The following is a 25357-nucleotide window of genomic DNA, read 5'->3' as shown; positions in this document are numbered from 1 at the left end:
CATTACTTGTCTTGTTCCCTAATATTTTTCACTGAGGCCCTGTTTGAATCTGGCCCTTGGTTTCTCTGCCTGTCACTTTTCTTATTCCCCTTTCTGACTTTTGATTTTGTCCTTGTTTCCTCCTCGTCTGACCTCCTGCATAGGTACCCATCCGTAAGGACAGCAGATTTCCTTCCCTAAAAGGGATTAGTGAACCAGATGGATTTTTACAACAATCAATGATGGTTGTGACAGCGACCATTAATTAGAGTAGATTTATATTCCAGATTTTATTGATTGAATTTAAATTTCACCAGCTGCTATGGTGAAAGGATTGGGCTCACCATGGCTTGAATTTTCAGGATGGTGGGTACTTGATGCCCATCACCCAGAAAGTCAGTGGGTATGCCTCCTCATTGACTCAGACAGGCCCACTGCCACTTTACACTCTAATGCGTGTGGAATGACAGCAGGCCGGGACCTCTGTCCGCACATGGAAGGAAGTCCCACCTTGGAGCGCTGTTGGCCAATCAGATTGGCTGAACAGATCTCCAGCCCATCTAAGCTTAGCGCTGCAGTGGCCAGAAGAGGTAATACAGCACTATGCCTGAGACTAAGTCCCAAGAACCGCATTGATGGTAAATAGCAGGGATCCTGGGTGGGGGAGGATATGGGGTGCCCTGGGAGATCTTGTTGTCGAGGGAAGGTTGAGGTGATGGGGGGGGGATCTTACTGTTGGGGAGTAAGCCAAGGGCAGGTGAAGGGGTCTTGCTGTCGAGAGGTAGGCTGAGGGCGATCTTGCTGTCAACGGACAGGCCGATTGGGGGGGTGGGTGCCAGAGGTCTCTGGTCCATGAGGGAGGATCTTCCAGCATCTCCCACCCAACACTGAAGGTCAGAACTTTTCCTGTTTCCCACTCTTAGTCAGGCTCCCTCCAGCCTAACAATTGAGGTTGGTTGGGTAATAGGGGCACAGGAGAGCTTCACATCCCTGTCCGTCACACTGTAAAATCATGTCCAGGTCGGAGTAGATGAGATCCTAGAGGGAATCCCATCTATGATATTTTACCCTCCTCCCCTGCCTCAGAACGCACCAGTGGGAGAGCGTAAAGTTTGGCCCATGTCCCCATGCCTGTAGTGACATTACGACTATGCCACCATCTAATAGACGTGTTGTCAATATTTTACCTCAAAAAGATGTGCATGCTGGGACTTATCCATCAGAAGGTAACAAGAGTGAAAACAAACTGGCATGAGGAGGATGAAGAGCCAAAAATTAATGTTGCTCCCTATTGCACATTTCCTCTTGAAAAAAAGGTGCATTTAACAAAGACTTGGTACCTGAATTTTCAGAATGGCGGAGGCTCAGACCATATCCCCACCGACTCCAGCTCTAATGAGCGTTGACTGGCAGAAGATGGGACGTCTGCCTGTCACTGAGAGGAGGTCCCACCTTGGAGAGCTGCCAGCTAATCGGACTGGTCAGCAGCTCTTCAGTCATTCCAGGAACAGTGCTGCAGTAGCCAGAAGAGGCACTGCAGTTAGCTGCCTGGAACGAAGTGCTGGGACTTGAAGGAAAGGTAAGTGGCAGGGGGTGGGAACAGTGGTAGGGGTCGGGGACAGTGGTGGTGTGGTTGGGGGAGGGGGTAAATGGAGACTTCCGGTTGCGGCCATGCCTGAATAGGTTGCACGTTCGGCAGCTCCCGCCGGGAACGGACTTTAGGACTCTAGAGGGGCCCCAACGGCACTTGTTCGACGGCTTCCAGTGTGGGAAGGTGACAGCAAGGTCCCCCCGACAGTATATGGATTGGACCAGGAGTGGAGCGGTGAAAAAAGAGATCTTGGAGCAGCGAAAAGCGAGAGGGAGAAAAAGCAAGATGGCGGCGGGTGGAGACCAAGCAGCATGGGCGCAGTGGTCGCAGGAGCAGCAGGAGTTTCTTAAACGCTGCTTTGAGGAGCTGAAGACAGAAATGCTGGCGCCAATGAAGGCGGCGATTGAGAAGCTAGTGGAGACCCAGAGGGCGGCGATCCGGGAGGTGCGGCAGAAAACCTCGGAGAACGAGGATGAGATCTTGGGCCTGGCGGTGAAGGTGGAGGCACACGAGGCGCTGCATAAGAGGTGGGCGGAAAGATTTGAGGACCTGGAGAATAGGTTGAGAAGGAAGAATCTTCGGATTCTGAGTCTCCCTGAAGGAGTTGAGGGGCCCGATGCTGGGGCATATGTGAGCACGATGCTCAATTCGCTGATGGGCGCGGGAGCTTTCCTGAGGCCCTTGGAGATAGATGAGGCTCACGGGTCCTGGCAAGGAGACCCAAGGCCAACGGGCCGCCAAGGGCTGTAGTGGTGAGGTTTCACCGCTTTATGGATAGAGAGTGTGTCCTGAGATGGGCCAAGAAAGAGCGGAGCAGCAGGTGGGAGAACACGGAGATCCGAATCTACCAGGACTGGAGTGCAGAGGTGGCAAAGAAGAGAGCTGGCTTTAATCGGGCCAAGGCGGTGCTCCATCGGAAGGGGGTGAAGTTCGGTATGCTGCAGCCAGCGCGATTGTGGGTCACATTCCAAGATCGGCACCACTACTTCGAAACGCCTGAGGAGGCTTGGAGCTTTATACAGACTGAAAAGTTGGACTCAAATTGAGGGTTTGTTGTTGTGGGGGGGATGTTTGCTGTATATATGGTTTTAACTACGTGTAGGGAATGTTCCCTTGGTTGGGTGCTGGATGGGGATGGATGAAGGGATTTGATGGGGAGACTGTGGGAGAGTGTGGGCGCCGGTGTTGGAGGGAGGGGAGGCCCGGGGATGGGGGAATTGAGATAAGGCCGCAAATGGAGCTGCGCCAGAGGGGCAGGGCTAGCTCAGGAAAGCGCAAGCTTTTTCCTGCGCTAGGGAAGGACGGCGGTGGGGGTCGGAGGAGCGCACACTGACTGCTAGGGAGGAGGGGAGGGGGGATTCCCACACTGGGGGGGGGTCGATGGGAAGGGTGCGAGGCCGGGGTCAGCAGGATTCAGCTGACTTACGGGAGTGTTATGGGGGGAGCAAAAGAGCTAGATATGGATTTAGCGGTGGGGGGGGGGGGGTATAGGGTTGCTGCTGCATTGGCCAATGGGGAACTGGAAATAGGAGAGGTGGTCGGGGTGGGGGTCCGCCGTCTGGGGGACTGGAGGGTGTGGGAGGCGCGGGCACGTGACTGGCCTAGAAAAGGAGATGGCTAGTCGGCGGGGGGTGAGAAGCCCCCCAATCCGGCTGATAACTTGGAATGTGAGGGGCTTGAATGGGCCGGTTAAGACGGCCCGAGTGTTCGCGCACTTAAAGGGACTGAAGGCAGACGTAGTCATGCTTCAGGAGACACATTTGAAGGTGACAGACCAGGTCAGGTTGAGAAAGGGATGGGTAGGACAGGTATTCCATTCGGGGCTGGATGCCAAGAACAGAGGGGTGGCATTACTGGTGGGGAAGCGGGTGTCGTTTGAGGCCAAGAATCTTGTAATGGATAATGGGGGTCGATACGTGATGGTGAGTGGTAGGTTGCAGGGGGTGTGGGTGGTACTGGTAAACGTATACGTCCCGAACTGGGATGATGCTGGATTTATGAAGCGCATGCTGGGTCGGATTCCAGACCTGGAGGCAGGAAGCTTGATAATGGGGGGGGAGATTTCAACACGGTGCTGGATCCAGCATTTGATCGCTCCAGATCCAAGACGGGGAAGAGGCCGGCTGCGGCCAAGGTGCTTAGGGGGTTTATGGACCAGATCGGGGGAGTGGATCCGTAGAGGTTTGCTAGGCCCCTGGCCAGGGAATTCTCATTCTTTTCCCATGTACATAGAGCCTACTCCCGGATAGATTTTTTTGGTTTGAGTAGGGCGCTAATCCCGAAAGTGGAGGGAACGGAGTATTCGGCCATAGCCATTTCAGACCACGCCCCGCACTGAGTGGAGCTGGAGTTAGGAGAGGAAAGGGACCAGCGCCCGCTGTGGCGTCTTGATGTGGCATTACTGGCGGATGAGGAGGTGTGCGGGAGGGTGCGGGGGTGCATTGAGAGATACTTGGAAGCCAATGACAACGGAGAGGTGCAGGTGGGGGTAGTCTGGGAGGCGTTGAAGGCGATGGTCAGGGGAGAGTTAATCTCCATTAGGGCCCACAGGGAGAAGAGAGAGGGCAGGGAGAGGGAGAGGTTGGTTGGGGAGATCTTAAGGGTGGACAGGAGATATGCAGAGGCCCCCGAGGAGGGACTACTTAGGGAGCGGCGAAGCCTCCAGACGGAGTTTGACCTATTGACCACAGGGAAAGCAGAGGCACAGTGGAGGAAAGCACAGGGGGCGACGTACGAGTATGGGGAGAAGGCGAGCCGATGCTGGCACACCAGCTCCGTAAGAGGGTGACAGCGAGGGAGATAGGTGGAGTTAAGGATAGCAGGGGGAATACGGTGCGGAGTGCGGTGAGAGTAAATTAGGTATTTAAGGACTTCTATGAGGAGCTGTACAGATCTGAGCCCCCAGCGGGGGAAGAGGGGATGCGACGATTTTTGGATCAACTGAGGTTCCCCAGGGTGGAGGAGCAGGAGGTGGCTGGTTTAGGGGTGCCAATTGGGTTGGAGGAGCTGGTTAAAGGATTGGGGAACATACAGGCGGGGAAGGCCCCGGGGCCAGATGGGTTCCCGGTCGAGTTTTATAGGAAATATGAGGACCTGCTAGGCCCGTTGTTAGTGAGAACTTTCAATGAGGCACGGGAGAGGGGGACCCTGCCCCCGACAATGTCCGGGGCGCTTATCTCGCTGATTCTGAAGCGGAAGAAGGACCCGCTGCAATGTGGGTCATATAGACCGATCTCGCTCCTCAATGTGGATGCTAAGTTGCTGGCAAAAGTGCTGGCTACGAGAATTGAGGACTGTGTCCCTGGGGTGATTCATGAGGACCAGACGGGATTTGTAAAGGGCAGGCAGCTAAACACTAATGTGCGGAGGCTCCTCAACGTGATTATGATCCCATCGGTGGAGGGAGAGGCGGAGGTAGTGGCAGCTATGGACGCGGAGAAGGCCTTCGACCGGGTGGAGTGGAAGTATCTTTGGGAAGTGCTGCGGAGGTTTGGGTTCGGGGAGGGGTTTATCAGTTGGGACAGACTCCTATATAGAGCCCCGGTGGCGAGTGTGGTTACGAATCGGCGGAGGTCGGAGTACTTTCGGCTGTACCGAGGGAGGAGGCAGGGGTGCCCCCTGCCCCCCTTGTTTGCATTAGCAATTGAACCTTTGGCCATGGCACTAAGGGAGTCCAGGAAATGGAGGGGGTTGGTCCGAGGGGGAGAGGAACATTGGGTGTCGCTGTATGCGGACGACCTGTTGCTGTATGTGGCAGATCCAGTGGAGGGGATGGCGGAGGTCATGCGGATCCTAAGGGAGTTTGGGGTCTTCTCGGGCTATAAGCTCAACGTGGGGAAAAGTGAGCTCTTTGTGGTGCATCCAGGGGATCAGGGAAGGGGGATAGACGACCTACCATTGAAGAAGGCGGACAGGAACTTTCGGTACTTGGGGATCCAGGTGGCTGGGAGCTGGGGGGCCCTGCACAAGCTCAATTTGACGCGGTTGGTGGAGCAGATGGAGGAGGATTTCAAAAGATGGGATGTGCTGCCACTCTCGCTAGCGGGCAGGGTACAGTCGGTTAAAATGATGGTCCTCCCGAGGTTTCTCTTTGTGTTCCAGTGCCTTCCCATTGTGATCACCAAGGCCTTTTTTAAACGGGTAGGTAGGAGCATCATGGGTTTTGTGTGGGCAAATAAGACCCTGAGGGTAAAGAGGGTGTTTCTGGAGCGTAGCAGGGACAGGGAGGGCTGGCGCTGCCGAATCTGTGCGGCTACTAATGGGCAGCCAACATGGCGATGATCCGTAAGTGGGTAATGGAGGGAGAGGGGGCGACGTGGAAGAGGTTGGAGATGGCGTCCTGCAGGGGCACGAGCCTGAGGGCGTTGGTGACGGCACCGCTGCCGCTCTCGCCGACAAGGTACACCACGAGTCCGGTGGTGGCGGCAACGTTGAAGATCTGGGGGCAGTGGAGGCGGCATAGGGGCGAGATGGGAACCTCGGTTTGGTCCCCGATTCGGGAGAACCATCGGTTCGTCCCGGGAAGGATGGATGGGGGGTTTCGGAGCTGGTATCGGGCAGGGATCAGAAGAATGGGGGACCTGTTTGTAGATGGGACGTTTGCGAGCCTAGGGGCGCTGGAGGAGAAGTTTGGGTTACCCCCGGGAAACGCGTTCAGGTATATGCAAGTGAGGGCGTTTGTGAGGCGGCAGGTAAGGGAATTCCCGGCACAGAGGATTCAGGACAGGGTGATTTCGGGTGTATGGGTCGGAGGGGGCAAGGTTTTGGCGATCTATCAAGAGATGAAAGAAGAGGAGGAGGTTTCGGTAGAGGAGCTAAAGGGCAAGTGGGAGGAGCTTGGGGAAGAGATTGATGAGGGTCTGTGGGCTGATGCCCTGAGTAGGGTTAATTCTTCCTCCTCTTGCGCCAGGCTCAGCCTAATACAATTCAAAGTTATTCCCAGAGCGCATATGACAGGGGCGAGGGTGAGTAGGTTCTTTGGGGTGGAGGACAGATGTGGGAGGTGTTCGGGGAGTCCGGCAAATCACGTCCACATGTTCTGGTCGTGCCGACACTGGAGGGGTTTTGGAGGGGTCTTGCGAGGACTATGTCCAAGGTGGTGAAAGTCCAGGTCAAGCCGAGTTGGGGGTTGGCATTATTTGGGGTAACGGACGAGCCGGGAGTGCAGGAGGCGAAAGAGGCCGGTATCCTGGCCTTTGCGTCCCTGGTAGCCCGGCGGAGGATCTTGTTACTATGGAAGGACGCGAAGCCCCCCAGTGTGGATGCCTGGATAAATGTCATGGCAGAGTTCATTCAGCTGGAGAGGATAAAGTTTGCCTTACGAGGGCCTGTGCAGGGGTTCTTCAGGCGGTGGCAACCGTTCCTAGACTATCTTGCGGAGCGCTAGGAGGAGGTCAGCAGCAGCAGCACCAACCCGGGGTGGGGGGGGGGGGGTGTCTCTTTCAGGGGGGTATTTGGGCGGGTGGGGGGGGGGGTTCTCCAAGGGTACTCATATGGGGGGGTTAATATATGCGGGAGAAACCCAATGTATAAGGAGTTTATTATTTTTTTGATTGTGGTGTTTGTGTTCTTTCTTCTTTTTGTTATGGGGGGGGGCTTGTTTGTTAAAAAATTTTGTAGGAAAAATTTGAATAAACATATATTTTTTTTAAAAAGGGGGGAGGGGGTAAATGTGGTATTGAAGGCCTTGGGGGTTGCTCGGAGGGGTGGGGGGGGGGGCGATTGGGCTCTCGGGGATAGGTCAGGGGCAGGTCCGGTACGGAGGCCACTGGGCCTGAAGAGGAGGGTGCCCCCCAGTCAGAAGCGGGTGTCTAATGGAGGTCTTCACTCCCGAGGTTGAACTTAATCCAATTTCAGGTTTCCTCCCTGATCAATCATTCGGAAAAAGTTCCTCAAGTGGCTTTAAGTGACCATTTAATGGCCTTAAAACAGGCAAAGGGGCAAGCTTCTCCTTTGAGGCCTTGCCCGGCCCAGGGTAAAATCGCAACCAGGTCGGGGCAGGCGGGATCTTGGAGGGAATCCTGTCTCTCCCCTCCACCCCCCCCACCTCAGAACCTGTGGGGTGTGGGTGAATGTAACATTCTGGCCTTGCAGTTGACTGTAGGAGATCCCAAAGTTCTTCATAAGCAGTGAGCTTTGCGCACGAGCAATGGGAGAGATCACATCCGGAGTGAGACGCAACCAGAGTGATTTTGAAACTCGGGAACATGAAACAGAGTGGGAATTCGGCGCAGAGTGGGATGTGGTGCTTTTTTCTTTTTCTCATTGCTTTATAACAGAGTGATCTTGTCCTGCTGCAGCAGTTGAGGCTGCAAGGGAGAGAGCTGATTGGTAAGTAGTGGGTAAGGTTGGTAAGTCTTTACAACTTTAATCACTTATAGTTTGAAAATACATTTTGTGGTTTATAATCTGTAAGGGCTCGAATTGGTAGTGACAAGGAAATAAGGGCCATAGAGAATTGGATATAATCGAATATCAAACATCTTCCAAAGCTTTCGTTTAAAGAGGTAAGTAATAGCAGAAGAGCTAAAGTCTTGGTTTGCTCCTCTTGCTCCATGTGGGAAGCAGGGAACATTTCCAGTGCCCGGAACCAACATGTGTGCAGGATGTGTCTCCAGCTAAAGCTCCTGGAAGCCTGGGTTTCGGAGCTGGAGCAGCGGCTGGGCACACTGTGGAGCATCCACGAGGCGGACAGTGTTGTGGATAGCACGTGTAGAGAGGTGGTCACACCGCAGGCTCAGCCTCCCCAGGCAGGAAGGGAATGGGTGACCACCAAGCAGCAAGACAGCTAGGCAGGTAGTGCAGGAATCTCCTGTGGCCATTCTACTGCAAAACAGATATACCGCGTTGGATACCATTGAGGGGAATGACCTCTCAGGGGAAAACAGCAACTGCCAAATTTGTTGCACCACAGTTGGTCCTGCTGCAGAGGGGAGGAATAAGAAGTGTGGGAATGCAATAGTTACAGGGGATTCGATTGTAAACGGAATATATAGGCATTTCGGTGGCCACAAACAAGTTTCCAGAATGGTATGTTGCTTCCCCGGTGCTAGGGTCAAGGATGTCTTGGTTCGGTTACAGGACATTCTGGAGGGGGAGGGTGAATAGCCAGTGATGTAGTACACATGTGTACCAATGACACTGACAATGACAATTATCGGTTAAAAAAAAAAGGGATGCGATCTTAAAAGCAGAATATAGGGAGTTAGGAAGAAAGTTGAGAAGTCCGACCTCAAAGGTAGTGATCTCAGGATTACTACCAGTTCCACGTGCTAGTCAGAGTGGAAATAGCAGGATATATCAGATGAATACATGGCGTAGATGGTGTGAGGGGATGGGTTTCAGATTCCTGGGGGATTGGGACCTGTTCTGGGAGAGGTGGGACCTGTACAAACTGGACAGGTTACACCTCGGCAGGACCGGGACTGATGTCCTAGAAGGGGGGGGGTGTAATTGCTAGAGCGGTTGGGGAGGGTTTAAACTAATATGGCACGGGGATGGGAACCTATGCAAGGATTCAGAGTAGGGGGAAGAACAAGAGAAAAATACAGAAAGGAGTATAAGAAACGTGATAGGCAGAGAAATCAAAGGCCTGTATCAGATAATGACACTGTAAAAAGTAGTAGAGGTGAGGCCATACCTGGGGTATTGTGTGCAGTTTTAGTGTCTTTATCTGAGGAAGGATGTTCTTGGTATGGTGGGAGTGCAGCAAAGGTTTACCAGGCTGATTCGTGGGATGGCGGAACTGTCGTATGAGGAGAGACTAAATCGGTTAGGATTGTTTTAATTGCGTTTCGAAAGTGAAGGGGGATCTCAGCGAAACTTATAAAATTCTAACAAGATTAGATATGGTAGATTCAGAAAGAATGTTCCAATGGTGAGGGAGTCCAGAACTAGGGGGGTCATAGTTTCAGGATAAAGGGTAAACCTTTTAGGACAGCACGGTAGCATAGTGGTTATCACAGTTGCTTCACAGCTCCAGGGTCCCAGGTTCGATTCCCAGCTTGGGTCACTGTCTGTGCGGAGTCTGCACGTTCTCCCCGTGTGTGCGTGGGTTTCCTCCGGGTGCTCCGGTTTCCTCCCACAGTCCAAAGATGTGCAGGTTAGGTGGATTGGCCATGATAAATTGCCCTTAGTGTCCAAAATTGCCCTTCGTGTTGGGTGGGGTTACTGGGTTATGGGGATAGGGTGGAGGTGTGGGCTTGGGTAGGGTTCTCTTTCCAAGAGCCGGTGCAGACCCGATGGGCTGAATGGCCTCCTTCTGCACTGTAAATTCTATGATTCTATGACTGAGGTGAGGAGAAATTTCTTCACCCAGAAAGTGGTGAATCTGTGGAATTCACTACCACAGAAAACAGTTGAGGCCAAAATGTTGTGTAATTTCAAGAAGTAATTAGATATAACTCTTGGGGCTCATGGGATCAAGGGAAAGGCAGGATCAGGGTTTTGAACTTGATGATCAGCCATGATTATAATGAATGGCGGACCTGGCTCGAAGGGCGGAATGGCCTCTTCCTGCTTCTATTTATGTTTCTATGTAGGACTGTTGTCATAGTTATAGTGTGGGAAATATGGCAGCCAATTTATACATAGGAAGCTGCCACAAATGGCAACAACAAAATAATCCATGTGAGGTGTTGCGTGAGGGATAAATATTGGTTTCCTAATCGATTAAAAGCAGCACCTTGTCCATGAAGATCTCACCATCATTACGTTGACTTTGACAAGAGTCTTTCCAAGGCTTTCCTCCCAAACGTTGGGATTTTATTGTAAATATTTAAGACGTGACCAACATATTGTACAAACACTATGGCAAAACGGGTAAAAACAGTCACTTACAGTACAAGAAACACACAAAAGAGAAAGAAACATTCACAGCAACCTGCTTAAAAATTAGTTTGGGAATCCATTATAGAAATGAAGACCGTACTTCCATTATAAAATGCACTGATACTAATTAATCTTCACGGACAATCGTTTGAAGAAATTAGAGAGAGTTTAAAAAGTCTCCAAAATGGCCTTCAGCATGCACCACTGATGTGCAAATTGGAATGCACCATGCAATGAACCTTCATGCACACACTAGTTACATCCTGGACTACCATGTCCCAATATTCTGTCTCGTTCCAGGTAGAGGTTTCTATAGTTTCTTCACATTTAAAATACTAATAAAAATTTGGGATGATACCAACCACTCCATCGTCATGTCAGCATGCCTGATTGAGTGATAGTATTAGAAAAATTTATAAAGAAATCCTCATGACTGGAGCAGGTCTCCAGGCAGCAGATACTCAAGGGGGAGGAGGCAGCAACCAAGCAGCCGGCACTGCCGGAAGAGAGGTCAGCCATATTCCCCGGTACCTGAGGATTAAAATACATCAACTTTACTGCTACCGATGTGCACCCAGGTTCTCAGTACCTCAGGTAGAAACCTTCCCCGCTCACTAACTGACACAAATCGGGCCTTACTGAGTTTCACAAACCGGTCAGGCTGGTGCATGGTCCTACAGCTGCTGCCTACCTCGTGCGTAAAGCCTCGAACTGTATGATAGCGGGGAGCGATAGCCTTCCAACTTTCAGTTCTTGGTCTGTGGCACTGTAGGTAACAGCATCTCAAGCACAAATCTGGTGTTCTTGATAAATAAGGTGATTTCTTGACCAATATAGGGATCAGGGGTTATGGGGAGAAGGCAGGTGAATGCGGATGAGAAACATATCAGCCATGATCGAATGGCGGAGCAGACCCGATGGGCCGAATGGCCTAATTCTGCTCTTATATTTTACGATCTTATGGCCTTGTGGCGGAGGCTGCGCTGCAGCTGAACTCAATCCTGACATCCCCGCGCGTGCACTCCCCAGCCCGGAAAATTGAGGCCAGCTGTACATGCCAGGTCCTTCCACCACCGCCTGCCTGGGATCAGAGGCCCAAGAACCAAATCTGGGAGCTTCCTGAAATCTATGGCTCAGTACTACCCCATGTGACCCATTTACGCACTGAGGAATCGGAGTAGGTAAGGCAATATTTAAACACCTCTTTCAAAGCATGCAGTTGCTATCGATCGCGGCCATCCATACAAAGTCTCTGTATCCGGCAAAGGTTTTTTAAAAAAAAGTTATCTAAAAAAGCAATTTTTACAAAACAAAAGGAACATTTGTCCTATTTCCTGTTTGAAACGCTTGATTGTTTCAACATTGTGTGCACGCGACTGGACAACGACTGACAACCTCACCAGACAGCTTCAGTTCATCAGCCGCACATTCACTCAATGAAAAAGCTCCACAACGAACACCTCACATCTGCTTCTGAACAGATACACGATCCAGATCACAACACCGGAGAAAACCTTTCACTGACGAAGAGTAACTTTTTGTACAGAAACATGAAGTCCTCCTGCTTACTTGCTGTGGTGCTCAGCAAACCCCACCTTCCTGAGTAGCATGAACCACAACCAAAGAGTCAGGAGAGATTTCAGAAACAGAGTTTCATCATCTCCAAACATATCTTCAGGAAAGTACTGAGAATTGGGAGATGCTTTGAGGGTTCTTCAGTTTTTAGGATTCCTACTCAAGGCTTGTATAAGTTGGGAATGTTTGGTGAAAGCCCTCAAAGAATTTGAGGAATTCTTGTCCAGAATTTGAGACCTCCTCTCTAATGTTTGTCCCGTGTTTGTGTGTCTGTCCTGTGTATGTGTGTCCTGTCCAGACTTTGTGTGATCTGTCCAGATTTGTGTGTCCTGTCCAGAGTTTGTGTCCTGTTCGGTGTTTCTGTGGCTGTCCCGTGTTGGTGCCCTGTTCAGTGTCTGCGTGTCCCGTGCTGTGTTTGTCTGTCTGTCCATTGTTTCTCTGTCCTGGCCAGTGTTTCTGTGTCCTGGCCAGTATTTCTGTGGCTGCCCCGTGTTTGTGTGTCCTGTCCTGTGTTTGTATCTGTCCTGTGTTTGTGTCCTGTCCAATGTTTGTGTGCCCTGTCCAGTGTTTCTGTGGCTGTCCCGTGTTTATGTTTCCTGTCCCATGTATGTGTGTCTTATCCAGATTTGTGTGTCCTATCCAGTGTCTGTGTGTCCTTTCCAGTGTCTGTGTGTCCTGTCCATTTTTTTTTGTGTTCTGCCCAGTGTCTGTGTATCCTGTCCAGTGTTTGTGTGTCCTGTTCAGATTTGTGTGTCCTTTCCAGTGTCTGTGAGTCCTTTTCAGTGGCTGTGAGTCTGCCCCATGTCTGTGAGTCTGTCCCGTATTTGCGAGTCTGTCCCGCATTTTGTGTGTCCTGTCTCGCGTTTGTGAATTCCTATCCAAAATTATTGTACAAAGTTTGAAGTGTCCACCTAGAGACTGTGAGGGGGGAAGAGGATTCTCACATCAGATGTAGGGTCCGGTTCAGAGTTAAGGTGTCTTTGCTGGTGCTTCGTGAATTTTGTTGCAAATATCACTGGCTTAACGGGTAAATCAACCTGAAAGAACTGATTTACACAATGGTAAGGGGTTTGCAGTGACCTTCTATTTCATGTCACAAACACACGTCCATCACATCACTGCCTTTTCTCATTCAGCTGTTGTGTGCAACAGGGCATCAAACAGCATCTGTATCTTTCCCCTTGCCTTGCACTGCGTTCAGATTTCACAACTCTCCAGCGCAGAAACATATTTCTGTGAGATGAGGAGGTGTGAGTCTGAATGGGGGATGAATCTCGTGGCAAATCTAACTGAGGGGTGAAGTTTAGTGGGGAAGGGGGGAACCTAATGAAGTCGGTGGGGGGTGGAATCTGACTGAGAGGCCAGTCTGACTGAGGAGTGCTGTTCAAGGAGTGACTGAAAGATTTAGCTTGCACAGAACAAACAGCAAATGCAGTTGCCTTGTGTAAGGTGGGGAAACCGTTTTCCATTGCATACCTTTACCTTCCTCATTCTAACTCTGAGAAGACCTGCCGAAAAGTAAACATGTTTGTTTTTCAGTAAATAAGACAATGTTCCCAAAAGTTAAGTCCTCTGATTTCCCAAGTATAGGGGAATGGAGGAATGTAGAAAAGGAACTGTGGTCCAATCAATTGGGAATGCACATTATATATCACACACTGTGAGGAATATCAAGAAAACACACTGGTTTATCGGCTCCCTTCCCCTCCCTTAAAGGGACAGTCAGTGGCTCCAGTCAGCATGTAATCACTCCGCTGGGCTCCAACAATGTCATGATCCGTAGTGATCCACTCCAGGTTTTTAGTTTTGCCAACTCCTGTTCACTGTAACCAGAGTGATTCATTGCCTAATTGGAGGAACCTGAGCAACATCTGCTTGGAGAGGGGAAGAGCTAGGCGGTCAGAGAGAGAGAGAGAGAGAAATGAAAAGAGAGTGGGCGCTGTAGCACAAGATGCAGAACGAGAGGATCTTATAACAAAGCTTGGGGAACAATCCGTGTCGCTGTGTCAGAATGACAGCGCCTCCATCTTCCTGCAGCAGTCCAGATTGTAGCTTCTTCTTGTCTAGCTGAAACTACATGTTTCCACAATCTTCCCAATGCTTCCCCCTCCATTCTCCTGCCATATGGATCACCAGCACCTCCGCCCGGCTGACTGGAGTGAGCTGAGACCCCTTTCCGTTGGTCTCCAGGTTGAATTGAAATGTTTTTGCTGCCCGCTTTATAAGTTGACCACTGCAATAAGGTGGCAGGCAGCATTGTGACTCCTCCCTGCAGCCTATTGCAGGGGCTGGATGTGAAGAAATTAAACATGAAAAAAAAAGTAGGAAGGCAATGGCAATAAAGGTTTCTCGTAGGTCAGTTGGATAATGGAACTTAACCTGTTCCAGGTTAAATATGAGACGAGTTGTGATCAACACAATAGACCGTGTTGTACCATTTCCTTTCCTCCAGTGGGAAGAATGATTTTTATATTGCTCTCTCTGTGGGTGTATTTAAGCTCAAAATTGTGTTGTGCGCTGTACAATTCATAGTCCGGAACTTTCCCTTCCTCCTGGCTGCTTATGATCCATCCTTCTCTCCACGGCTTGGAGTAGAAGTTCGGAATACTGCTCGAGCAGGGCCAAGGTCTTCTTGTCTTCAAAACCATCGCCCTTCGCTGGGGGATCGCCACTCGGGTAAGAGGCAGAGGCCGCCTGCCACGACCCTTGAAGAGATAGCCCAGGGCCTGCTGCCATGGGCTGGAGGCTGTCCAATTCTTTCCTCACCAAGGCAAATGTTTCTGAGAGAATGGCCGCCATCTGGCAGCTCTCGCTCAAGGAGTCCTTGTTATTGGATACCTGAAAGCATACATGCACAAGAATAATTATTTACAGGGGAGCCACAACTCCTGGACTGTACCGTTTCCCTAAAGAGTGAACATCATTCCAACTTTTAGCAGCAGTGCTTAGAACACACAACGCCAGAAATAGGAGCAGACCATTCAGCTCATCGGGCCTGCTCCACCCTTCAATACTATTATGACTAATCTTCAGCTTCAACTCCACTTTCCCACCCACTCCCCATATGCCTTGATTCCCCGAGGGAGAAAAGATTCTGTCTATCTTAGCCTTAATATCTTCAATGATGGAGCATCTACAGCCCTCTGGGGTACAGATTTCTAAAGTGAAGAAATTGCTCCTCATCTTCAGTCCAAAATGATCAGCCTCCTGATCTGAAACTGTCCCCCTCACGTTCTCGATTCTCCAGCCAAGGGAAACAACCTCGATGTCTACTCTTGTCAAGCCCCTTCTGACTCTTATATGTTCCAATCAGATCACCTCTCATAGAATGTAGACCCAATTTACTCAGCCTCTCATCATAGTACAACCCAATCTTCGCTGTGGTGCTTTATTAGAATAGATAGGTGTTTAAGGGCGGCACAGTGGCGCAGTGGGTTAGCCCTGTTGCCTCACAGCGCCGAGGTCCCAGGTTCAATCCCGGCTCTGGGTCACTGCCCATGTGGAGTTTGCACATTCTCCCCGTGTTTGCTTGGGTTTCACCCCCTCAACCCAAAAGATGTGCAGATAGGTGGCTTGGCCATGTTAAATTGCCCCTTAATTGGAAAAAAAATGAATTAGGTACTCCAAATTTTTTTTTAAAAGAATAGATAGGTGTTTGATGGCTGGCGCAGACACAATGGACTGCAAGGCCTTTTTTCTGTGCTGTAAAACTCTATCACACTATATGGAGATCAAAACTGTATACAGTATTCCAAGCGTCATCACACCAAAGCCCTGTAAAATTGTAGCAAGACTTCTTTATTCTTGTACTCCAATCTCCTTGCAATAAAAACCAACACACCATTTGCCTTCCTAATTGTTTGCTGTACCTTCATGCAAACTCTTTGCATTCCTTGTACAAGCACATCCAAGACACTCTGAAGATCTACATTTACAAGTTTCATGTCTTTTCTATTCTTATGACCAAAGTGAATAACTTCTCGATTCCCCAGATTATACTTCATCTGCTAACTTGTTGCCCACTCACTTTTTGCAGCTTCTCTGTACCAGTCTATTTCTTTTTGCAGCCTCTCTGTGTCCTCCTTATAGCTTACATTCCGACTTAACTTTGTATCATCAGAAAACGTAGATATATTACACTCGCTCTCTTCGTCAAAGTCATTAATATTGATTGTAACAAGCTCTAGATTTGATTCTTGTGGCACTTCACTAGTTCCAGCCTGCCAACTTAAAAAAGCCCTGTTTATCCAAACTCTTTGCTGCCTACCCCCCATTAACCAATGCTCTATTGGTGCTAATATATTGTCCCCAAATTTCATGACTCTTTATATCTTGGTTGTTAACCATTTGTGTGGCACCTTATCAAATGCCTTTTGGAAATCCAGTATACTACATCTACAGGCTCCCCTTTATCTATCCTCCTAGTTACATCCTCAAAAAAATCTAAATTTGTCTAACACAATTTCCTTTTCGTAAAATCTTTTACACTTGGTCTGATCATACTGTAATTTTCAAAGGGCAATATTAAGACTTACTGAAAGTATTTCAGCACTTTCCTGATGATCGATGTTGGGCTAACTAGCCTGCAGTTCCTGTTTTCTCTCTCCCTCCTTTCTCGAATAGCAGTGTTACGTTTACTTGCATTCAATCCTCTGGGCTCACTCGAGAATTGAAGGACTTTTAGAAAATCAACAAGTGTATCCACTATCACTGCAGCTATGTCTTTGAGAACACTAGAATGTAGGCCATTAGGCCCTGGGCATTTGCTGGATTTCCAGCCTTTAAGTTACTCCAGTAATCTTTTTCTGCTAATATTAATTACTTTTTTCTTGCTTTTATGAGGCCAGAGGTTATCCTCTTTGAACGGACATAACATATTGTTCAATGTCTCTACCATTTTCTCATTCTCCATGATAATTTCTCCTGTCCCTTGCCTCAAAGGAACCAATGCTTATTTTAGCTACTCTCTTCCTTTTTATGTACTTGGAAAAGAATTTTCATAGAATCACTACAATGTAGAATGGAGTCTGCACCGACCATCTGAAAGAGCACCCCACCTAGTCCTGCCCCCTGGCCCCATCCCGCAACACCACCTAACCTGAACATCTTTGAACACCAAGGAGCAATTTTAGTATAGCCAATCCACCTAACCAGCACTTTTTTTATACCGTCAGAGGGAACGGGAGCACCCCGAGGAATCCCACGCAGACACAGGGGGAACATGCAAACTCCACACAGTCTCCCAAGGCCGAAATCGAACCCAGATCCCTGGCGCTGTGAGGCAGTACTGCTAACCATTGTGCTACCCTCTTACAATCTGTTTTAATATTCCTGGCTAGTGTACTCTCATTTATCCCCCCCCCTCCCCCATTTTTCAACTTTTAAGTGGCCCTTTGCTGATTTTTAAAGCACTCCCAAAGCTCAGATTCTCTATTATTTTTCACAACATTATAGGCCTCATCTTTAAAACCAACAATCCTGAACATCCTTCGTAAGCCATGGATGAACCTTTCTTGTTACGTTTTCATTTCTCAATGGCTTTATTGTGCCAATGATCCCCCTGGATCTACTTTAGACACATCTGACAATGCCAACACTCACCATTCGGTAAAGGCTCAGGGCTCTCTCTAAACAGCTCTGCAGCTCACTTGCCAGGAGTTTACAACTCTGAACACTGACAGTAGGACCTGTCAAGAAAAGAAAATAGAAAGGTAATTACTGTTACCCCCAATTTATGTGGACAATTCAAGCTCTCCAATGTACTCTTTGTCCGACCTTGATCTCCTAGCTCCCAACTATTCTTTTACCTAAGTCACAAGGTTCGGGGCATTTTAATTTTTGCTCATCTCTTGCGTGGAGTTCAGAGTGTAAGATCCAATAGATATTAATCTAGCCAGTGTTTGGAGTGAGATGTTGACATTGCGGTAATGGCTTTAATTTGAAAAGCCTTAATTGGAAGTCCTACAGCTTCACATCTGGTGCAACTGACCACTATTACAGGCAGAATGGTGCAGCCCATTGCCACAAGGAGAGAATGAGATTTTAGCCTCAAAAGTTCTTGAACAAAATCGTACTGCGCTTGAAACAAAGGCCTGGAATTTTAGGATGTCAGAAAGCCCCTACATGTTTGCAAAAATGGCGAACGAGCCTGGAAATCGCAAGTCCCACCTCCAAACATGGCACCTGCCATTTTCATGGGGGTGGGGGTAAAGAGGCGGGAATTGGATTGGGTCATCTTCTGCTTGGGCTGCCATCTGCAGAAATCATCAAGTGCCTCCACGCACCTGTGATTTTGGTGCGAGTGGTGTCTGTAACCTGATGTGTGCAGATTAGACGTGGTTAGGAGCAGGTCTGGACTTTGTGGATTAGTTTGGACAGCCAGGGTACACTTTAAGGAACCCCTTTGGATATGGTCCCAGGACAACTTTGGGGTAGATCAGGTGCCCTTTGGGATTGCTGCAAGTGAGCATCAATTTGCTTACATGGTGCATAACCCATTGGAACTGGGAAATTCATTGGAACTGTGAAAAACAACTGTCAAAAGTGTTGAGGAACTGTCAAAGGGAGCTGTCAAGACATTTAAAATTCCTGCCCTTTAACCCTTTGTAAAAACTCGAGTGTTAAAAAATGAGTGTTTGCTACGTCACTCTGTCTGCCCACATAAACCTTAGGGTTACCATTACTGGATCAGTGCTACATGATGATTTCACAACTGCCCATCTGCCCATTATCACAGTCGGGTGTCTTCCATGTTACAGTTTGATTGACAGCTCCAAGTGGTTATGGGCACTTTGAAGTGGGACAACGTATTACACTGCTTGTTTTTATAAGGGGTTATGCAATTGAATCAAACATTTGTTGTTATAAGGTGTAATGTAGTTGAATGGATATAAATGCATTAAATGGGTTTTTATTAATGAGCTTTTAAAAAAACGAAGTTTTCAATAGTCATTTGAAACTTCATTTTATTTAATCTCAGCATGGGTCCTGAGGCCTGCCCATGGTGAATACAGGCTGAGTTGGCATGATAAATGTAAGGGCAAAGGGTGGTGGGGTATGGGTTGGCATTAGTTGGCACTAAGTTCACATATGGGCTTTAAGGGACCATGGGGGATGGGCAGAGTGGTAGAGGTTGCCATGGAAGGTATTGGTGCAATAGGGGATAGGTGGGAGCATGGGTGGCATGGATGGGGCATGGGGGGGGGGGGGGTGTTGGTGAGGGATGTTTAATGTATATCTATTTTTTTTTTTTAAACTTTGACACAGTGCCAGTGCAGCAAGCTAGGCCTTCCACAGCCCACGTCTGCAGTCAGAATCATCAGCACTTATTCCAGGTCACCCAGCTTGACTCCCAGGGACCCCATCACCCCAAAACTGAAATGTGACCTTTTGGACCACTTTCCCTCGGGTTGGGTTTGCAGAGCTAGGAAGTGTCCTGACTTTTTGCCCACGACCAGGAAGCGGCAAAAATCGGAGGAGGGGGGGGGGTCTGAGGGCAGGGTTGGAGGGAGAGGAGCTGCAGGCACAATGTACAATACAACAGCCCAACAAAGAAGAAGGGGGAGAAAAATAACTCAATCTAAACACAGTGGGCTGGATTCTCCGCAGCCCCGCGCCGAAATCGCGACCAGGGCAGGGGTGGATAATCCAGTTACATGGCGAAATCGGGCCCGCCAGCGGTCCGGCGATTCTCCGGGACCTGAGAATCGCCGTGTTCATGGAGTACACCGCGCGGCTGGGGCCAATTGCCAAACGCCCGCCCAGCGATCCTCTGCTCCCGACCGGCCGAGTTCCCGACGGCATGGTTCTAACCATCTATCGCCGGTCGGGATGCTCATGTGGCGGCTGTGGACTCAGTCCGCAGCCACCCTGGTGGGGAGGGCGGGGGGATCGGACAGATCGGCGCGGTCGGATCTTTCGGCATGTGGCTGATCGTGGGGGGGGGGGGGTCCTACATTTTTAAACTGCCTCCACGGTCCGGGTCTGCCATGGCGCTCGGCCCAGCCACTGGAGGCCCCGCAGTGCGCATGCGCAGACTCTAAACTGGAAGTGCGGGGCCCGTATCCGCAGCTAAAGCTGCGTGAACTACTCTGGGTCCCTGCTAGCACCCTGCAGGTCAGTGAATCGACTCCTCGTTTTCACAGGAATCTTCAGAGTGAAACACCAGCGTTTTTACGCCGGCGTGGGGACATAGTCCCATTTTGGGAGAATCCAGCCCAGGGTGTCTCAATTTACACAACGATAAAATAATGGTAACAAAAAGAAGCTGAAGTATGTACCAGTAGGCGCAGTGTGCTGCAACGGGCCGAATTATGAAGCAATCATAGATCAATCCAGATGTAAGATCGGTTAGGCCTCAATTCTTACCTGTTTTTTTTGTTAAATTCTTCTGGGGTCCAGAAAGAGGGAGTGTTGCTGGTGTAGAAAAAGTTACCGTTTGATCTCCTACTGCTGGAGTGTTGGGTAAAGAGTTTGAGCCTTCGTTCACAAGCCTGTCACATCTGGAATCAGTGTTAACAGGCAGCCAAGCCGGAGACACTTGCTGACCAGGAGGGTTAAGCGATTTCCCTACTTGTGACTCATGGTGGCATTGCACGTGTGGCTGACGTTCCGATTGAGCAGCAGCCTCCTGTCCGGGTGTGGAAGCACTACCACCCTTTTTCTCTTGGATGTTTCTCTGAGTGACATAGCCATCGTCCAGGGTTGGCCTCCATTTTGTTCCTCCTGCTGCAGAAACAGGCGGCTTGAAGGACTCGCTGTCATAGAAAGACTTCAACTTGATTGGCGGCGAGAATGAAGTCAAAGAAGGCCGGTCGGGCAATGGTTTAGGTAGATCCAGGAATAGGTTGGCCCGAGTGTCAAGAGTTAATTTAGCCTGAGAGCTATTAGTACGAAACATTGTGGAGCCTGCTGATGGTTGTAACAATGGCTTGGAGCTTGTGGTCTCCTTCAGATTCTGTTTAATCAACTCCTGTTTGTGTGAGATTTCATTCACAATGTCCATGTTAACCAGAGGTGACAATTCCAAAGGTGGCCCACCCACAATCTTCTCTCCGGGTGTCAAATCCTCGCCATTCTCGCTGAAATTCAGATTGTCTCCCATTGAAACACTGCGTGACATTTTGGCCATGGAGCTGGTCGTTGGGTTCATGTAGGATTTTTGTCTGGCGCTCTTTCCCTGAGTGTTATCCTTTGCTAGTGTTGGTGATGATGCATCCACTTTACTGGGGACTAAGGGCAAAGTCCGTCGCTGGTTGGCCCTGGTATCTTTCTCAGCTACATTCACTGAGTGAGGCTGCAGCTTTGCAGATGTGTTTATTGTAGATGCCATGTCTGTTGGATAAACTAAATAGGAAAACACATTGAAAATCACCAACTCAAAAATCAAAGTAACTAACAGATTTACAAAGGATTCATTTTAAACTATTCTCATGACCAGATTATGCTCCTCACTGTCAGGGCCTCATCTTAGCGCATGCCTGTTCAGGCCTCATCTTAACTCATGCCATGTCACATATGAACTACTGTTTCTTTATCACTTGAAAAATGTTGTCAGTACAATGCTCTCAAAAATTAGAGATCCTTATCAATATGGGTCCCCATCAGTCCGCTTGTTCCACAAGGACAAGCACCTGAATATTGAGAGATCCTCACCAATACGGAAGCCTCACTATTGGGAGACCCTCATTAATATGGGACCCTCAATATAGAGAGATCTTCATCAGGACAGAACCCTCAATATAGAGAGATCCTCACCAGTACAAGACCCTGAATATCGAGAGATCCCCATCAGTGTGGGATCCTCAATGTGGACAGATCCTCACCAGTACAAGACCCTGAATATCGAGAGATCCCCATCAGTATGGATCTTCAATATAGAGAGATCCTCATCAGTACAGAACCCTCAATATTGAGAGATCTTTATCAGTACAGGATCCTCAATATGGAGAGATCCTCACCAGTACGAGACCCTGAATATCGAGAGATCCCCATCAGTATGGGATCCTCAATATGGAGAGATCCTCACCAGTACAGGACCCTGAATATCGAGAGATCCTCATCAGTACAGAACCCTGAATATCGAGATCCTCATCAGTGTGGGATCCTCAATGTGGACAGATCCTCACCAGTACAGGACCCTGAATATCGAGAGATCCTCATCAGTATGGATCTTCAATATGGAGAGATCCTCATCAGTACAGGATCCTCAATATGGAGAGATCTTCATCAGTACGGAACCCTGAATATCGGGAGATCCTCATATTACAATCCCAGACCAGACCCCAACAGTGGCTAGAATACTGGACAGAAACCCCAATATTTTATTCTAATTTTGTAATTCTGTGAGGAAAGGATACCTCGCTCCAGGAGTGATTTCATGCAAAATAAGGCTATGGCATATTAAAACAAACTTTATTATGAACACAGTTTTAAAACATATTCTACATCAAACAAGAAAAAATAGTGTACAATTACCCCTTAAACAATGCTAATCTACACAGTGAATACAGTGTCACAATAACCCCAAACAGCTATCTTTATTCCCACTCAAACAACAACACCATCTCAGCTCTCATTCCACTGTTAAATACAGTTAGCTCCCAGGAATACATGCTCTACAGAGATGACTGGATACTCGACTTTGAGAAAGAGAGATCTTCTGACACTGCTTTTAAAAAAAGACCTGTATCCTGTCAGCACCATGCAGGAACTCTGGCTGTATTTCTTCATTAGTGGCTTCACCTGGCCTACTAATCTGTCTACAGACATATCTTTTAACTGAACTGCAGTGGGAACAAATACCTGACTTCTGCTTACATCTCCATCTAAAACTCAATTAGTCTGTTTTTCTGCAAAATGCCTAAGTCCTTAGCTCCCCCCCACCCCATTAATTGCATCATTTTACCAAGCTGAAATCTAATTAGCTCCAAAGGGACCTCCCTTAATCCAAACAAAACTCCAAAAGCCCATGCTTTTACGATGGCCTAATTGCACCTCTGGCTCCCAAAATCTTTCAAACCAGGATTCTTTAAAAACACGACTGCAGCAGTCATATACACACTAACCCATGCTTTTAACCCTTACTGCACTAAAAACCTAGATATATTGTACATTCATCACACCTCCCCTCTTTAAAAAAAAATGCACCAGCAATATAAATAGATCAAGAGATGCTCATCAGTACGGGATCCTGAATAGCTTTTATTTAAATATTTTATGAAGGCGTTTATATATATACATTAAACACAACCAAAACCAAAAACAGGAAATCTTATAACATATAATTAACAGCCCCCCCCCCCCCCCCCCCCCCCCGCAATCCGTCTCCTGGCTACCAGGGAGGCAAAGGCCAAAACGTCGGTCTCTCTCGCCCCCTGGACTTCCGGGTCTTCCGACGCTCCGAATATCGCCAATTCTGGACTCGGGGCCACTTTCACCTTCAGCACCTCGGACATTACGTCTGCGAATCTCTGCCAGAACCCCTTCAGCTTCGGACATGCCCAAAACATGTGGACATGGTTTGTGTGCGCACCGCACACACCTGTGTCCAAACCTTTCAAAAGAACCTGCTCATTCTGGCCACCGTCATATGTGCCCTATAGACTATTTTGAATCGAATGAGGCTAAGCCTAGCACATGAGGAGAATGCATTCACTCTCCTCAGAGCCTCCTCTCACACCCCAGCTCCTCATCTCACTTCCGTTTAACATCTCCTATCGGGGCTCCCTCCCAATCCATTAACTCCTTGTAGATCTCTGACACCCGACCTTCGCAAGCCCTGTTTTTGGCACCAACTTGTCCTGCTGCCCCCCGGGGGTGGGGGGGTAGAAGGCGCAGATCAGGAAAGGACGACACCTGCTTCCTGACATAGCCCGTACTTGTAAGTACCTGAACATATTCCCGCTGGGCAGCAAATGCTCCTCTTCCAATTCCTCTAGACTCGACAAGCTGCCCCCCCCCCCCACAAACAAGTCCCCAAACCGTTCGATCCCCGGCCGCCGCCACCCCCAACCCTGACGGGATTCTCTGATCCTGAGGCGAAGTGTTGACGCCGTCGTAAACGCCGTTGCGTTTTATGACAGCAGCGTCAACAGGCCCCTAGGAGCAGCGATCCTGCGCCGCACAGGGGGACAGCACGGGACTGGAGTGCTTTACGCAACTCCAGCTGCCGATACCGGTGTCAGGATAGGTGCCGTGGGTCTGCGCATGTGCGCTAAGGCCGGCGCGAACTCACGCATGTGCACTACGGCCGGCGCAAACTCGTACATGCACACTAGTTTCCTTCTCAGCGCCGGCCCCGACGCAACATGGCGGAGAGCTACAGGAGCCCAGCGCAGAGGAACATAGGCCCCACCAGGAGAAGCCCGCTCGCCGATCGGTAGGCCCCGATCGCGGGCCAGGCCATGGTGGAGGCCCCCCCCCGGGGTCGGATCCCCCCTCCCACATCAGGCCGCCCCCCGCAGGATGAACGCCGATCCCGCCGGGTAGGACCACACGTGAACAGCGCCGGCGGGACCTGGCCTATCTCGGCGGCCACTCGGCTCATCGCGCGCGGGGAATCGCTGGGGGGCCGCTACCGGCGCCGCGCCCAATGCGCTGGTGCCAATGCCACCGATTCTCCAGTCACCGGAGAATCGTCGGACTGGCGTTGGAGCGGTTTCGCGTGAATCACCACCCCGCCCCAAGCGATTCTCCGACACGGCCCGGGGTCGGAGAATCCCGCCCCCTGGAGCAAACCTGTAGTTCCCACAAATTGGTGTCTAGACCGAGGCACCCTCCAACCTCAGATGCTGCCGCCGCTGTCCCACACTCTCAGGGCTGCCACCACTACCGGGCTCGTGAAGTAGTTGGCCAGCAGAGACACCGTCAACAGTGCCCCTAAGGTTGTGCCCTCACAAGAGACTGTCTCCATCAGCTCCCACGCTGACCCCTCCCCCACTACCCACTTCCTAACCATGCCTAAATTCACTGCCCAGTAGTAGTTCATGATATTTGGCAAAGCCAGCCTGCCCCACCCCCCGTGTCCCCTCTCCAGCAGCACCTTCTTTACCCGTGGTGATTACCCTGCCCACACAGCCTCGAGATCAAAATTTCCTAAAAAAGGCCTTTGGAATAAAGATCGGAAGATTCTAAAAACAAATAAGCACCTCGGGAGTACCGTCATCTTTCTAGTCTGCACCCGCCAGCGGGAGCACGTCCCACCTCTTAAAGTCCCCCTTCATTTGCTCAACCAACTGCGCCAAGTTCAATTTGTGTAGTTGTTCCTATCCTCACGTCACCTGGATGTCCAAGTACCTGAAGTTCGTCCCCACCACTCTAAATGGCAGCTCGCCCAAACCACCCTCCTGCCTTCTTGCCTGGATCAAAAAAAATCCACTCTTC

At 49.6% G+C, this 25357-nt stretch overlaps 1 protein-coding gene and 1 long non-coding RNA gene across 3 annotated transcripts in view; one reads left to right on the top strand and one right to left on the bottom strand.

The window, feature by feature from the left end:
• Nucleotides 1-25357, top strand: part of LOC140397823 (uncharacterized) — a 137171-nt gene that overhangs the window by 97119 nt on the left and 14695 nt on the right. The window lies entirely within an intron of this gene.
• The window catches only part of mapkbp1 (mitogen-activated protein kinase binding protein 1), a 420608-nt gene continuing 405552 nt past the window's right edge, over nt 10302-25357 (bottom strand). For both annotated transcript variants that reach the window (XM_072486182.1, XM_072486183.1), the window contains 3 exons: nt 20342-21319; nt 17576-17661; nt 10302-14812 (listed from right to left, as the gene is read on the bottom strand). In XM_072486182.1, the coding sequence (XP_072342283.1) occupies nt 14501-14812; nt 17576-17661; nt 20342-21319 (1376 nt within the window). In that variant the 3' untranslated portion in view covers nt 10302-14500. The remainder of the gene's footprint in view (nt 14813-17575; nt 17662-20341; nt 21320-25357) is intronic.

This window comes from Scyliorhinus torazame, chromosome 2 (assembly GCF_047496885.1).
Source record: "Scyliorhinus torazame isolate Kashiwa2021f chromosome 2, sScyTor2.1, whole genome shotgun sequence".
NCBI lineage: Eukaryota > Metazoa > Chordata > Chondrichthyes > Carcharhiniformes > Scyliorhinidae > Scyliorhinus > Scyliorhinus torazame.
Note: the sequence above shows the minus strand (reverse complement) of the source record. Positions and strands in the feature narration are given on the sequence as shown.